General features: G+C 45.3%; 1 protein-coding gene across 4 annotated transcripts in view; it reads left to right on the top strand.

Annotated features, from left to right (window-relative positions):
• MVB12B (multivesicular body subunit 12B) overlaps positions 1–14,502 on the top strand; it is a 101,854-nt gene extending 87,352 nt beyond the window's left edge. For all 4 annotated transcript variants that reach the window (XM_079962229.1, XM_079962231.1, XM_079962228.1 and 1 more), the window contains exon 10: positions 9,568–14,502. In XM_079962229.1, the coding sequence (XP_079818355.1) occupies positions 9,568–9,654 (87 nt within the window). In that variant the 3' untranslated portion in view covers positions 9,655–14,502. The remainder of the gene's footprint in view (positions 1–9,567) is intronic.
• The last annotated feature ends 527 nt before the right edge of the window (positions 14,503–15,029 follow it).

Genomic DNA, 15,029 nt, shown 5'->3' with positions numbered 1-15,029 from the left:
CACAATACAATAAAATAACAGCTACCAAAAAATGCAAACATAACAAGTAAAATGCAGAGTCTTCTCCAAAAGGTCGTTCTCAGTCCCCAGCTCACTTCCCAGCTCTTGCCCAGGGTCCTTTTTCCTTCCAGCCTCTCACCCTGAGAGATCCACATTACCTTGTCTCTCACCCAAGGCTCTCCATTAACCATCCACCACCCCCATGAGTACACAATCCCTGGACCATAACAAAGGTCCCATACATAGGACTCCAAAGAGAAATGAAAAAGAAAAAAGAAAGAAACAAGAAGGAGAAGGAGAGAGAGAGAGAGAGAGAGAGGAGCAAAATGAAATGAAATGAAAATGACAATGAAAAGCAACAGCAGAGAAAACTGGTTTTCCATCTATCAGTTAACATTAAAAGGAAAAAAATATTTAAGACATTCAGTCCATGACCTTCTCCACTTTCTGTTAAACAATATTTAAGTCAAAGTTTCTCAGAACCATTCATTTATTTTTCCCACAGAAAGTCCAAGAGGGTATCAACCATGTTTTTTCTTTAATATTTACTTTACCTAGGTCTGGAAATCAGTTAAAATGTCTGGGAATACCCATGTTTTTGGGGGGTGAATTTCCTTTAAAAAGCTCGAAAACTACTACTACTTTTTATAGATCTTGCAAAAAAAAAAAAATTCAACAACTTTTGTTTCCAGATTTTCACTTTTTGAAATATGACAACCCTACTTTAGCTCCCTTAATTCCCACCACCATTCCTCCGTATTGAGCAATAGTAAATTCTTCCACCTATGTCCATGTTAAAATTCTCTACTGTGAGCATATATTGGAATATTATTCCATATTTTTTCCTTGTCACTTAATTCTAGCCTACTTCCATACGTTCAAATTCCATTGCCTGATATATTTCCATTTCTTGTGTTTACAACCGTTGTGAGGAAGGCATTTCCATTTCACCATCTGCTTTCTTTAGTTTAGCTACATTATCCAGTGGCACTAGTCATTTCCCGAAGACCCCAACAAAAGAGGCATTGTCTGTCATCGACCGACAGCTTCTAGAATAAGTGCAGGTTGTAGCTTCACTAAAGGCAGTGTAGTTTTGTGGCACCAGGAGCGACTGGATCATTCAATCCCACATGGTTGCAGAGGCAAGCCCAAACGCTCAAATTATGCTCCCAAATTCTGGGAATGTCAGAAGCTGCCTTATATAGAGCCAGACCATTGGTCCATCTAGTTTAGTGCTGTTTTTGGCTAAGGAACTTCAGACCTGAGGGTCAAATGTGGCCTCCCAAGTCTTTCTGCTGTTATGGAGGCATCCTGGGTGGTGGTTCAAAAGTATGAGGGGCAGCAAGGGAGAATTTAGAAGCTGGTTCATTCGTTGAATATGGCACTGCCCCTCCAACCTCAGCCAGCCCCCACCTGCCTGTTGTGGGGGGGTGGGATGATTAACAAAATCAGTCCTCCTGGTAAACTGGAAATATCCTCTCACTCGCCCAAGTTTAGTATATACCTCGGGTTACAGATGCTTCAGGTTGTGTTTTTTGGGGTTTCAGACCGCCGAAACCCGGAAGTACCAGAATGGGTTACTTCCGGGTTTTGGTGGTCGCACATGCGCAGAAGCGCTAAATCGTGCTTTGTGCATGCACAGAAGCGCCTAATTGCAACCCATGTGTGCGCAGACATGACTCTGCGAGTTGTGAATGTGCATCCCACACGGATCATGTTCACAACCCGAGCATCCACTGTATTCCACCATTCTTCAGCAGAGTTTCTTTTTCTTTGAGAAAAATAAGTGGCTCACGTAAATGTAAACTAAGCTTTAATAATAAAGAAAACTAACAAAATAACAATGACTGAGAGAAACTAAAGCAACATCATGAGGCAAGAAACAAGAAGAGGCAGTTGGTTCCTCTCAACTGACATTCTTAACTGAACACACCCTGAAGGGAGGGGCTGATTCTAGAGCAAAACACACAAGCTCTGCCCACCAGATACCAGGCACTCTACTATTCAAATTAGGCCCCAGTGTGTTTTTTTACACTACCTGCCTTCTTACATCTAAACCAAGGGCTGGCCCTGCCCATCAACTGCTGCTTCTTCAGGTCTCAATATTGCCCTTGTATAACTCAGCAGCAAAGAGAATGGGAACAAAATCAGAATTAGTTGGCTCTGCCTTTCATTGGCTCCAACTCCACCTCCTTTTGGGGTCTCTCCAAATGCTCATTGTACAGAAATCCACTTATCCAGACACAAGGAATTAATACCGAAGTTGTGCCATACACACCATAGATTCAGATATCAACCTGACCTGTGTGTAGTATAGTGGTACCTCGGGTTACATACGCTTCAGGTTACAGACTCTGCTAACCCAGAAATAGTACCTCGGGTTAAGAACTTTGCTTCAGGATGAGAACAGAAATCGTGCTCCGGTGGCGTGGCGGCAGCGGGAGGCTCCATTAGCTAAAATGGTACTTCAGGTTAAGAACATTTTCAGGTTAAGAACTGACCTCCGGAACGAATTAAGTACCGTACTTAACCCGAGGTACCCCTGTACTACAAACAAAAAAGCAACCTTTAAGAAGCCTTACTTTCTGTGTTTTGTTGGTCCTTGGCAGCCACTTCACCAGAAACCTTGCAGGGAAGAAGGGGGAGAGATCAGACAAATAAGAGAACTTTCATTTTCATACTTGTTTTGCAAGGTTTTCCTAGATTTTCCTAGTTTTTCCCTGTCATTTGAAGGTTGAAATTCCATTATTGGGAACACATTAGATATTTCCCCAAAGGAATCAGTCAGTGGCGTAGCGTGGGTTATCAGCACCCGGGGCAAGGCAAGTAATTTGCGCCCCCTAACCCATGGATTTGCGCCCCCTAACCCGTGGATTTGCGCCCCCTAACCCGTGGATTTCCCTAACCCCCAGATGTTGCGCCCGGTGCGGCCGGCCCCCCCTGCACCCCCCACGCTACGCCACTGGAATCAGTGGAAATCATTGACTCATTATGTGAACACTTGCCTAACAAACAATTTCCTGAGAATGTCTTGCATTCAGATAGTGAAGCCTGAATGTGCTTCTGATAAATAAACATAAGCTGTCTTAAATTACACTCAGAAAGTATCAGTGTTAACCTGTGCTGTTGCATACAAACTGCCTATGCTAACACAAAATATTTTTTTTATTACATTTATTTATTTGTTTATTTATTTATTTATTTATTTATTTCCCACTCTTCACTCTAAGGTCCCAGGTTAGGTTACAACATTAAAACACAATATTGAAAACAACAAAAATAGCAAATATAATAGCAAATATAAAATAGCAAAAATAATAAGGTGGGTCAAAAATATATATACACATAAGGTATCAAAAGCCAAGGTAAAGGGGTGCACCTGCAGCATTTGCTGGAAGCTGTATAATGAAGGTGTCATAAGGTGGGCGATATTCAACAAACAGCTCGCCCACACTTCCTCTTGTCCCAGGTCTGAGCGGTCTTTCTGTCACCTTGTTGCTTTCCCTGCTGTTTGCCACTCAGTCGGAACAAACATCATTTGGTTTTTCTGCAGATTGACTTCTTTTTTTTTTTTTTTTTTATAATAATTTTTATTAATTTTCCACACATAAAATAAAGAACAGTGTAACACAATATAACTTCATACTCATCGGTTCATAGCCTTTTTTCTTTGACTTCCCCATACCTCCCCATCCCTGCATCCTTGTTTAAAAATTCTTTAGCAACCCTTAAGTCCATTGTCTTAGTTCCTTTTCGTAAATATTTCTTAAGTTTTTTTTTTTGTTTACTGCTGCAATTCTTTACTTCTTACCCCCTGACATCTTAACATTCCTCAATTTTACAGTTATTTTTAAGATATATTTTGAAATTCTTCCAGTCCTCTTCCACTGTCTCTTTCCCCTGGTCCCGGATTCTGCCCGTCATCTCAGCCAGTCCCATAAAGTCAATCACCTTTGTTTGCCTTTCTGCAGATTGACTTCTGTTCCAGTTCAACAATGGGCAGTGGATTACCCCAGGGTAAAGTGGCTGGACAGGCAGAAGTGTGGTTAAGCCCTAAATAAAAGTACAGGCCTGTGCAACAGGACTTTATCCCCTCTCCTGTCCCCTCCCCAAATATGCTCTGGAGGGTTGGGGAAAACTCTGGAACAGATTTGCAGGGGGGCGGGGAAGGAGAGCAGTAGCTGAGTCAATTGCAAAGCAGGTAAAACTTTCTTTTTTTATATAGTATTTTTTTAAATAATTTTAACATGTTGATATTATCATACATACAACAAAACTTCACTTCTTATACAATCATTTTGGACTTCAATCAGCACTTCTGATGATCCACCATTCTTATCACTTCTTCTGCATTTCTTAAATTCATATTGCCTTTAATTATCTTAACTAACAATTCTTCCTCTTTACCATTTTTGCAATAATTCACCTTACAAAACTTCTTGCAGACCTACAAGTGTAATCTGATCATCACAATTACTTTTCAAATAGTCCGTAAATTTACACCAGTCTTCTGTGAATCTCTGGTCCCTCAGGTTTCAAATTCTTCCTGTTAATTTGTCAAATTCTGCATAGTCCATCAGTTTCATCCTCCATTCTTCTTTTGTCAGTATTACTTCTTGCTTCCAATTTTGTGCCAATAATATTCTTGCTGCCGTCGCAAAGCAGGTAAAACTTTCAATGCCATCTTCCTGCTTTGCTACGCCGCCCCCCCCCCCCCCCGAAGGGAGAGGAGAATCGCTGGCGGGCATTGGACCACCCAGCAGCAGCTGGCCTTGACACCAGACTTCTGGGTGGGGTAGGGTGGGGAGGTTAAAGTGGGGGAAACAGTTGGTTTGATGTGAATGAGTTTTGGATTAGGGGGAGGTTAAGGTTTTTTTTTATAAATTAGCAAGTCTAATTCATAAATTAGACTTCATAAATTCATAAATTCATAATTCATAAATTAGACGCAGGTGGCGCTGTGGGTTAAAGCCTCAGCGCCTAGGGCTTGCCGATCGAAAGGTCGGCGGTTCGAATCCCTAAGGCGGGGTGCGCTCCCGCTGCTCGGTCCCAGCGCCTGCCAACCTAGCAGTTCGAAAGCACCTCCGGGTGCAAGTAGATAAATAGGGACCGCTTACCAGCGGGAAGGTAAACAGCGTTTCCGTGTGCGGCTCTGGCTCTGGCCAGAGCAGCGATGTCACGCTGGCCACGTGACCCGGAAGTGTCTCCGGACAGCGCTGGCCCCTGGCCTCTTAAGTGAGATGGGCGCACAACCCCAGAGTCTGTCAAGACTGGCCCGTACGGGCAGGGGTACCTTTACCCTTACTTTAGTTGTGCTTTGTTTATTATTTGAGTATTTTTTTAAATGGATGTTACGTTATATGAAATATTAATATATTACATGATCGCCCCCCACCTTCTCCCCATGGTAATAGGCATTGTTTTTTTCTTTTTGCTGTAAGTTGCTTGGATACCTTTGGGTGACAAGTGACTAATATGTCTAATAAAGGAAATCAATGAATGATGCATCTCTGTGGGGGAGGGAGTTCCACAGCTTAGGGGTCTCCACAGAGAATTGCCCTCTCCTGGGCCACCACCATCCCAAACCTCTGAGGGTGGAGGAACTACCAAGCCCCACCCCCTGCTGGTTTCAGCACCTGAGAAGGCCTAGGGAAGGAGAGGGTCTTTCAGATGTTCAAGGCATTTGTGGGCCGTGGTGTAAGGATGAAGACTGTGACACAAGTTATAGTGATGACTGCTGCCTTAGACGGTTTTTAAGAGCTTAGACACATTCGTGGAGGAGATAGGTCTACAAATAGCTAGTAGCTGTGATGTTAAATGGGGACAGTCTGTCTTCAAATGGCAGGTCTTTGTTGTGCAGGTAATGACAGGGGTAGAGGACTCTTTTGACTGGAGGGTTCCAGGGTAGAAACAGCAATCCTAGGCTAGATGATGATGATGATGATGATGATGATTTATACTCCGCCCTCCCCAGCCAAGACCGGGCTCAGGGCAGCTAACACCAGGTATAAAACAATTGATTAAAATACAACTTAAAAACAAGATTAAAATACAACATTAAAATGCAGCCTCAATTCAGTAGAAACTCAAATCAAAAACTTTTTGGGGATGAAAACGTCAAATCTTCACCAAGGCCAACTATCCAGACTGGTCCTACGTGGGCCAGAAAAAAGCCAGGGAAGTCCCCAAATAGGAGTTCCATCACAGAAGGAGAAAGGAAAAAGGAAAGAAAGAGGGGGAGGGGATCAAGTGGATTCCAAGCCAAAAGCCAGGCAGAACAACTGTGTCTTACAGGCCCTGTGGAAAAAAATCAGATCCTGCAGGGCCCTGGTCTCATGAGACAGAGCGTTCCACCAGGCCGGAGCCAGTATTGGAAAGGCCCTGGCTCTGGTTGAGGCTAATCTCTCTCTCTCTCTCTCTCTCTCTCTCTCTCTCTCTCTCTCTCTCTTTTTATGGGTTGAGGCTAATCTATCTTCCTTAGGGCCTGGGACCTCTAGGATGTTGCTATTTATGGACCTTAAGGTCCTCCACGGGGCTTGAAGATCAAGCTGTTCTTACAACACTAGTGACCTCAGCTGCCTCCTCTTAATCTGGAAACAGCTTTCCCTCTTTAACAGAAAACTTCAGAGGTTCCATGCCAGCATAAATGGCACAAAAATTGGGCTACTGTGAATGAAGCAATGCTTGTTTGATGTGGAACCTAAGATACGTAGGCATGCGAAACTACCGTATTTTTCGCTCTATAGAATGCACCCGACCATAGGACGCACCTTGTTTTAGAGGGGGAGAACAGGGGGGGGGGAATCTGCCCCTCTCTGCGCAGCGCCCCTTCAGTGAAGCGGCAGGAGAAACGGAGCCCCTTCCATTTCTCCTCCCGCTTCACTGAAGGGGCGCTGCGCAGCTCTCCCTCTCTGTGCAGCGCCAGGACCTCTCTCGCTCTCCAGGCTTCAGGGATAGCCGCCTGAAGCCTCCTTTCACTGAAGCCTTGGGAGTGAGAGGGGTCGGTGCGCACCGACCCCTCTCGCTCTCCAGGCTTCAGCGAAAGCAACCCGGAAGCCTCTGGAGCGCGGCGGAGTGCTCCCACTGCTCTTCGGAGGCTTCGTGTTGCTATCGCTGAAGCCATGGAGCCTGCATTCACTCCATAAGACGCACACACATTTATTTCACCTTAGTTTTTGGAGGGGGAAAAGTGTGTCTTATAGAGCGAAAAATACAGTATTTTTTTATAATTAAAAAAAAAGCTGAAATGTGATGGAGGACCCTAAACCCAGACCCCTTGAGGGACTGAGCATGATCACTGGCCTCCAGAAGCCACAGAATGTTCAGCATCGGGTAAGATACAAGTAAACTGGCACCCTCTTAGTGTATGCTGCACGAAGGCATGGCTGAGTAGCTGGTTGGAGTCTAGAGCAGGAGCATCTTGTTAGCAGTGGCTTGTGGGCAGCTTCACTCTCAGGACATCAATACTGGCTTACCCTGCAGATTGCAGCATGTGCTTTAAAGCCTCAGAAATACACAAGAGCCTATTAATATTATTAGCAGGCTTCCTATGGTCACAGGTAATGCTGAGCTAGATGGATCTCTGGTCTCATCCAGGAAGTAAGATGGGACCAGCCAGTAAGAAAACAGTATTGAGTATTCAAATGTTTACTTTTGGTGTTGCACTGTGGTTTGGCCACAAGGTGGCAGTATTTCTACATGTACTGTTCTTCACACTAGGCTTTGAAGTAAATGCTGATTTAAGTAACAGCTCAATGAAGACACTTCTCTGGTTTAATCCCTTCTGGCAGGAGCCAAGGGCTTTTAGGGACATCTGCAGGAACAGATGATTTGGAATCCTCCACACACACCCTCCCCAGCTGAAAGAACTTCCATGTGTTGAGGAGATGGTTGTACTTACTCTGCCACTGCATGTCAAAAAAACCCCAAAAAAACCTGAGGCCAAATAGTTTAATGCGGCCCCCAGGCCTTTCTGTCTGGCTCTCAGAACTTTTCCCCAGACCAGTTTAAATGTTAAAGCTTTGTGCACTAACTTGGTTCCTGCACATGCTTCTTTCTGTCCTCCATCCAGGGAAACAAGAGGCAAAAACACATTTCAGCCAGGAACAGCAACACTCAAGCAAGAAGGGTGCAAAGCAGGGCCAGTGAGGGATATATATGGTTTGGAGTGAGTGCCAGATAAAAGGGAGGGCCAGATTTGGCCCCTGGACCACAGCTTCCCTACCCCTGAACTAACACTCCCTCCACACACTCCCCACCCCAAAATCACTTAAGGAGATTACCTAATTTAGGGATTCTGGTCACATCTACACCTTACACTTAAAGCACTTTGTTTGTTTGTTTGTTTGCAAAATCATAATATGCACTTCCATAAAAATACAGCAAGGCGGAATGCACAGTGGTACCATGGGTTAGGTACTTAATTCGTTCCAGAGGTCCATTCTTAACCTGAAACTGTTCTTAACCTGAAGCACCACTTTAGCTAATGCACCGCCAGAGCACGATTTCTGTTCTCACCCTGAAGCAAAGTTCTTAACCTGAGGTACTATTTCTGGGTTAGCGGAGTCTGTAACCTGAAGCGTCTGTAACCTGAAGTGTATGTAACCCGAGATACCACTGTAATATGAGCAAGAGATGCATGAAACCATAATTAAAAACATCCGTAAATGCTGATGGGTTGAAAGGAAAAATATAGTGATATAAAGACCTGACTAAACCTTTTTTCCCTCCTGAAGTCATCTTCAGGAAGGGAAGGGTGCTTCATGCCAAACCTCTGTTGGTAAGGGGTTCCACAAGCCAGGGATTGCCACATGGAAGACTCATTCCCTAGAGAAAGCCAACCAGGGGCATGGGGAACCTCTTAAAGTGGCTTCACCACCTCCCAAAGAATCTTGGGAACTGTAGTTTAAGGGTGCTTGGGTTTATAGCTCTGTAAGGGGGCAAGTTAAGGGACGCGGGTGGCGCTGTGGGTAAAACCTCAGCGCCTAGGACCTGCCGATCGCATGGTCGGCGGTTCGAATCCCCGCAGCGGGATGTGCTCCCGTCGTTCGGTCCCAGCGCCTGCCCACCTAGCAGTTCGAAAGCACCCTTAAGTGCAAGTAGATAAATAGGGACCGCTTACCAGCGGGAAGGTAAACGGCGTTCCGTGTGCTGTGCTGGCTTGCCAGATGCAGCTTGTCACACTGGCCACGCTGGCCACGTGACCCGGAAGTGTCTGCGGACAGCGCTGGCTCCTGGCCTATAGAGTGAGATGAGCGCACAACCCTAGAGTCTGTCAAGACTGGCCCGTACAGGCAGGGGTACCTTTACCTTTACCCTTTACCTTTAAGGAGGCAAGTTACATGTCCCAGGATTCTTTGCGGAGAAGCCATGTGCTTTAAATGCATGTGGTGGATGATGACCTAAGCCTCTCTTTGTTACCCAAACACAAGTGAGGTCAGCTTGGAAAGAGTCTGCTTTAAAATCTCTAGGTGTCCATTCCTCAGCTGCCTTGGCTGTCTTGATGGTTGTGTGGTGTGGCTTATCTGTGAATCCAGTTCAACACATCTCTATTTCTGTTTCCCACAGTACGATTACAGCTTCCGGACAGAGCAGAGCGCTGCAGCCAGGCTCCCCCCGAGCCCCACTCGATGTCCACAGCTCCAGCAGTCCTGAAGCCCCCACCCCTGGGTGCCACGGAGAGGGGAAGCACATGTACTACTGAGAGGGGAGAGTGATTCCCCTCCTCTCCACGTAACCTTTTCCCCAAACCCCTTTATTCTCCCCTCCCCACAAAAGCAGTGTTACTGGAACCCTTTCCAGCAAAGGGGACTCTCTCTTTCTTTCTCTTTCTTGTGTCTGATGATTTGTCGCTGTCTTTGTACAAAATAACTGGATAGGGTTTATTTCTTCTTTGTTTCTCTCTTTTTATTTTTGATATCTCTTCTTGCTTCAGAGATTTTGATTTGGCTGCGTTAACCCTTTTCATCAACTGTCTTGACCTCCCATATCTCCTTTCAGGGTCCACTCTGCATCATAACCGTGCTAACCAATGTGTTGGATTGATGGATGTGTTGGTCCATCGCCTTTTTTATGATGATCTTTGCTTTGTTTCTGATAACTGGTTCTGCCAGGTTAAAATCCAGTGAAGGCATCTTTTTCCAAAACGCCTTGCGCCATCTAGGAAGCCACAGCCACCTCATCTGTGGCTTTTAACAGTGATCTCCCAGCTGATTCTGGAATACCGCCAATTCAGTGCAGTCTTACTGCTCATGTGGGACTCTGAAATCACAGCGTATCATTGGTTCTAAACTTGTACCTCAATCTCTATACAAGGTTGAGGTTTATGTCTGGACTGAACAGAGACAATAAACTGGGTTGTGCTTTTGGTTGGCTGGTGTTCTTCCATAACCTGTGACAGTTTCACTCAGCACTGGAGGAGGGAAGAAAGTAAACAAGAAAAGCCAACAATTTTGCCTTCTTTGCCATGAAAATCCCACACAGCCAATTGTCTGCAGTTGGAAATGAGCTGAAGACCTTTTGTGGCCTGGACTTCCCTCTGGCTCATGAAGAAGCCTGGAGATCCACTCTCCCAGTCCCACTAGCAAAGCCATTCTTCATCCAAAGATCATGCTATCCACCTTACTTGGTTTCCAAGGCCTGTTGGTGGGGGGGGGGGGGCGCTTCTTTTTTCCAGCTGAAAAGAAATAGACCTAGATCTTTGCCTGGAAGCTTGGGAGATGCTCTGTGGTGCACTCTGTCTATCTGTCTCTGAATGCAGACTGCCTGGAAAGATGTCCAGACTTCCATTCTCTCCCCAGAAATACTTGAATATGGCAGCTAAGAAAACAGCCAATCAAAACATGCCGGTCGCAGCAGCTGGCTCCTAAAGTCTTTGTCTCCCCTATTGGCTGCTTGATGATGAGAGCGACCACCATGTGTGCCTCTGGAAGCCTCCTGAGAAGGGAGTTAAGACTTCAGTTCACAACAAGTCTGGTCCCACTTCGCCAGTCCAAGGACAACTTTAAACTTCAGTCTCCAGCATGCTCACGACAAGTGTCTTGTTCGAGACCCAAATGCATGTCTTGGTGAAATCTGTTAACTGTATTATTATTTTTTAATGTTATTTCGGAAAGCCTGTGTGATCTCATGTGCTGCTGTTTGAGAGTCCCTGCCGGAGAGAACAAAATGTTTTTGAGGGGCAGCAAAGAGGGACAGGATTATTACCACTTCTCCCCACCCACTGCCCTCTTCAGGTGGAAAGGTTCAGCTGTGTAACATGTAAATAATGATTGTCTAACAGTCTTCAAATTAAAACACGGTGGTCATAGAAAGGCAGCTGCTCTTGTGAGTTGTTTGGCAAGCATGTTCTTTAATTGTTCTTCCGAGGTTAAGTGCATGGATGAAGGTTGATATAGACATACCATCTTCCTCCTGACGGTGTGGGATGTTCCTAGTACTTTATTATCTGTAGCCCTAATCTCCCATTTGGCTACTATTCTATGTCTAACAAAATTCAGATTTTTCCTATGACGACAACTTCAATGCTTTTTTGAAATACCAAATGTCAAAGTCTTTTTAAAGTGTCTTTTTTTCTTCTCTTCTTTTTTGGTGCCTCTGCTTTGCTGGTGCCCTAAGCATGTGCTTAGTCTGCTTATAGGCTGACCCAGTACTGCTTCCAACTCCAGAGTTACAAGAATCCTCTCCAGCCCAAGTGGGTGGGTGGGCAGATCTTAAGCTTTTTGGTGGACTGAGTTGCTGCTGCTTCATTCCCTCACAGTTCACAGCAGTGTTTACTTGATAAGAGTGTTTTCATGGGCCATTCTCTCCTCCAGGTTTTTGACATATATTTCCCCGCCGTCTTTATCTGAAGAATCCGTCTTCTAAAGCAAGGGTGGGGAAGCCGTAGCCCTCTAGTAGCTGTTGGACTACAACTCCCATCATCCCTGACATTGACCATGCTAGCTAGGGCTGATGGGAGCAGGAGTGCCACAGGTTTCCCACCCCTGATCTACATGCTGCTGTCTTTGTCACTGTTCTCCCTCAGCCCTGTTTTCCACTCTGAACCCCAAAGATTACCCATGGAGCAGCAAAAGCTATGGCTGGAATGTACCACTTGAAACTGCAGGTGGGGACTCACATCATAGACTGTTCCCCATCCAACACATACACAAAAGCCAATCTAGCATGTCAGGGGAAAGTCTAGGTTACCCCCTTTTGATCTGACATGCTAGGTGACGGGATTATTGTTGGGGGTCAGGTCCACAAAAAGGCTTACCACCTCAGCTGAGAACTAGGCCCTATGGCTCATTAGAAGAAATGAAAAAATGAAATGAAAAAAATAGGTTGATAGTGCCAGGGTGATTATTTTGAAGACCAAGTCCCTTTTCTTACAAACATGGAAAAAGCTGGTGCGTTGGAGCCTGCCACTGTTAATTTTTCCTGTAGGGGGCAGTCTGTACCTAAAATGAGAGCATACAGAAACCACGTGAGTCCCCCCTCTTCCTTGTTGAGAGGCCCACAGAGACTTTCACAACCAGCCCTTTATCTCCTGGAAAAGCACAGGTTGACCCTTGTCTCCCCCCACTGGAGGTTGCTGGTATAGCATTTAGTGTGTTCTGAACAGCCTACATTGTCTTTTTCAAACAATGACAAATGTGTTTCACAGGTGATGCTTTGTCTCAGAAAAAGAAAGTGATGCAAGCTGTCTGTACATTGCCAAATGCAACAATTTGCACACACATCTCTTTTGTTGTGTGCATACATGTGCAAGTCTCACTGACCTTTTTAAGTGCTTCCTGTGGGTCATTTCAGCAACCGCCATGGGGGGGAGACAAAGGGGTTGGTTCCTTGGCATTGGCCATGTGTTCCTCTAGATCAGGGGTGGGCAACCTAAGGCCCGTGGGCCAATCGCCTTCTAAATCCGGCCCGCAGATGGTCCAGGAATCTGTGTGTTTTTACATGAGTAGAATGTGTCCTTTTATTTAAAATGCATCTCTGGGTTATTTGTGGGGCAAAGGAATTAGTTCACCCCCCCCCCCCAATAGTGTGGCCCACCACATGGTCTGAGGGACGGTGGACCGGCCCACGGCTGAAAAAGATCTCAGAGACAAACATGAGACAACGCACTGGGCTGGATATAAGTGGTGTTACTCCTGTGATTTTATAGTGGCTGAAAAAAGTGCAGCTGCAATTGTGAAAGTGATTCCCAGCTTTCCTCAGCAATGATGATGCCACGACTGAATGCATTAAGGAGCATCTGATAGCTCAAATGGGTTTAAAATTCACTGGCAGAGCGCCTGCTTTGCCCGCAGAAGATCCCAGTTTCAGTTTATGAAATCTCCAGGGCTTGGAGAGACCCTCCTCCTGCCTGAGACCCTGGAGAGCTACTGCAAGTCAGCGTAGACATTACTGTGGTACCTCGGGTTACAAACTTAATTCGTTCCGGAAGTTTGTTCTTAACCTGAAACCGTTCTTAACCCAAGGTACCACCTTAGCTAATGGGGCCTCCCATTGCTGCAGTGCTGCCAGCACGTGATTCCCGTTCTCATCCTGGGGCAAAGTTCTCAACCCGAGGTACTACTTCCGGGTTAGCGGAGTTTGTAACCCAAGGTACCACTGTACTGAACTAGAAGGGCCAATGGTCTGTCTCAGTACAAGGCACCTTCCTCTCTTCAAATCTGTGGAGTAAATTGGTTATTTTCCAAGTAGGTATGGAAGACAATCTTCCATTAGGATTGGGTTGATTGTGACTCTGCAGGAGTTGCTAGATTACAATTACCATCAAGGTTAACCACTGGCTGTGCTTCATGTGTGTTGGGAGTCTGGCTGTGCCTGCTCCAGATGCTGTCGATGTGCTTCCCAGGTGCTGCTCAGCTCCTGTCGTACCTGAACTTCGGTTATAGTTGCTGGGGCTAATGGGGTTTTTTGTTCACCAACATTTGGAGGGCACCACAGAACACCCCCAAAATTGTTGAGCTGTTGTTGTTTTTTACAGAGACGCTAAGATCCAGAGCAACGGACGTATGGCAGCCCTATGACTTTCAAACTGGAGAGTCACACAACCCCAGCCCCCCCTTCCCCCCCCCCTTAATGATTAAGCTTGGTGCTCTGTTTTCAAAAAAACCATCAACTGTGGGTCTGTTTTGCCCAGGCGACTTAAGAGTGCTCAAATATAAAATGCATTAACAAGAAGTTGACAATTTTTTATGACATCAGGTCATACAGGCAAAAAGAAACACTTTTTTATGCAGTTGGGAATCTTCAGTTGTATTGTATTTGTGCGTGTGTGTGTGTGTGCATATGTGCGGTGTGTGTGTGTGTGTATTTTTAAGATGCTATGCATTTTATTTGTGATGGGACATTGAAAGTGGATTAACTCGTTCATTAATTAATCCTATTAATATTATCCTTTCATATTTATTTTAGATTGCCTTCCTTGTATTTTAAAAGGGAAGTTTGTGTCTGAAAATTTAGCCTGTATTCTTAATATAATTTGTTAAATAAAAGTTTTAACCAGTTTCATTTTCTTCTTCTTCTTCTTCGGAGTTTTGAATTTTGGTTCAGGTGGAGGCATTGCATGTTCAAATGCTTCCCCCACCTGCTGCTTGTGAAAATCTAGCAGCTCAGGAAGAAGTGTACTTCTAACCTAGGCTTCTCCTTGAGATGCTAGGGCTTTCTTATTTAATGTGGTTTGGTTGGCCATTCAGATATGCAACTCATCCATCCGCATTCTGATCTGATATTTCTCCAGAGTGTGGTACGTCTGATTATCGGTTGCTGGGAAGCACGAGTGGCGTGAGAGCTGTTGCACTCAGATCCTGCTTGCGAGCTTCCAAGAGACGTTTAGATGGCCACTGTGAGACCTGGATGCTGGACTACATGGGCCTTTGGCTTGATCCAGCTACAGTGCTGCTTACATTCTTATAATAGGCTTTCAGGCTCTGATCTTTTTGGAGTACCTCCAAGGAAGATGTGCAGGCAGTACTGAAAAAGGGCCCACACTGGGAAAGCTAGCACCTCAAGGATCAGGTTGGGTTAGACTGCTCCTC

The sequence above is a fragment of the Podarcis cretensis genome, assembly GCF_951804945.1.
Source record: "Podarcis cretensis genome assembly, chromosome: Z".
Lineage (NCBI taxonomy): Eukaryota > Metazoa > Chordata > Lepidosauria > Squamata > Lacertidae > Podarcis > Podarcis cretensis.
The sequence above is the reverse complement of the archived record's forward strand: the minus strand, read 5'-3'. Positions and strand labels throughout refer to the sequence as shown.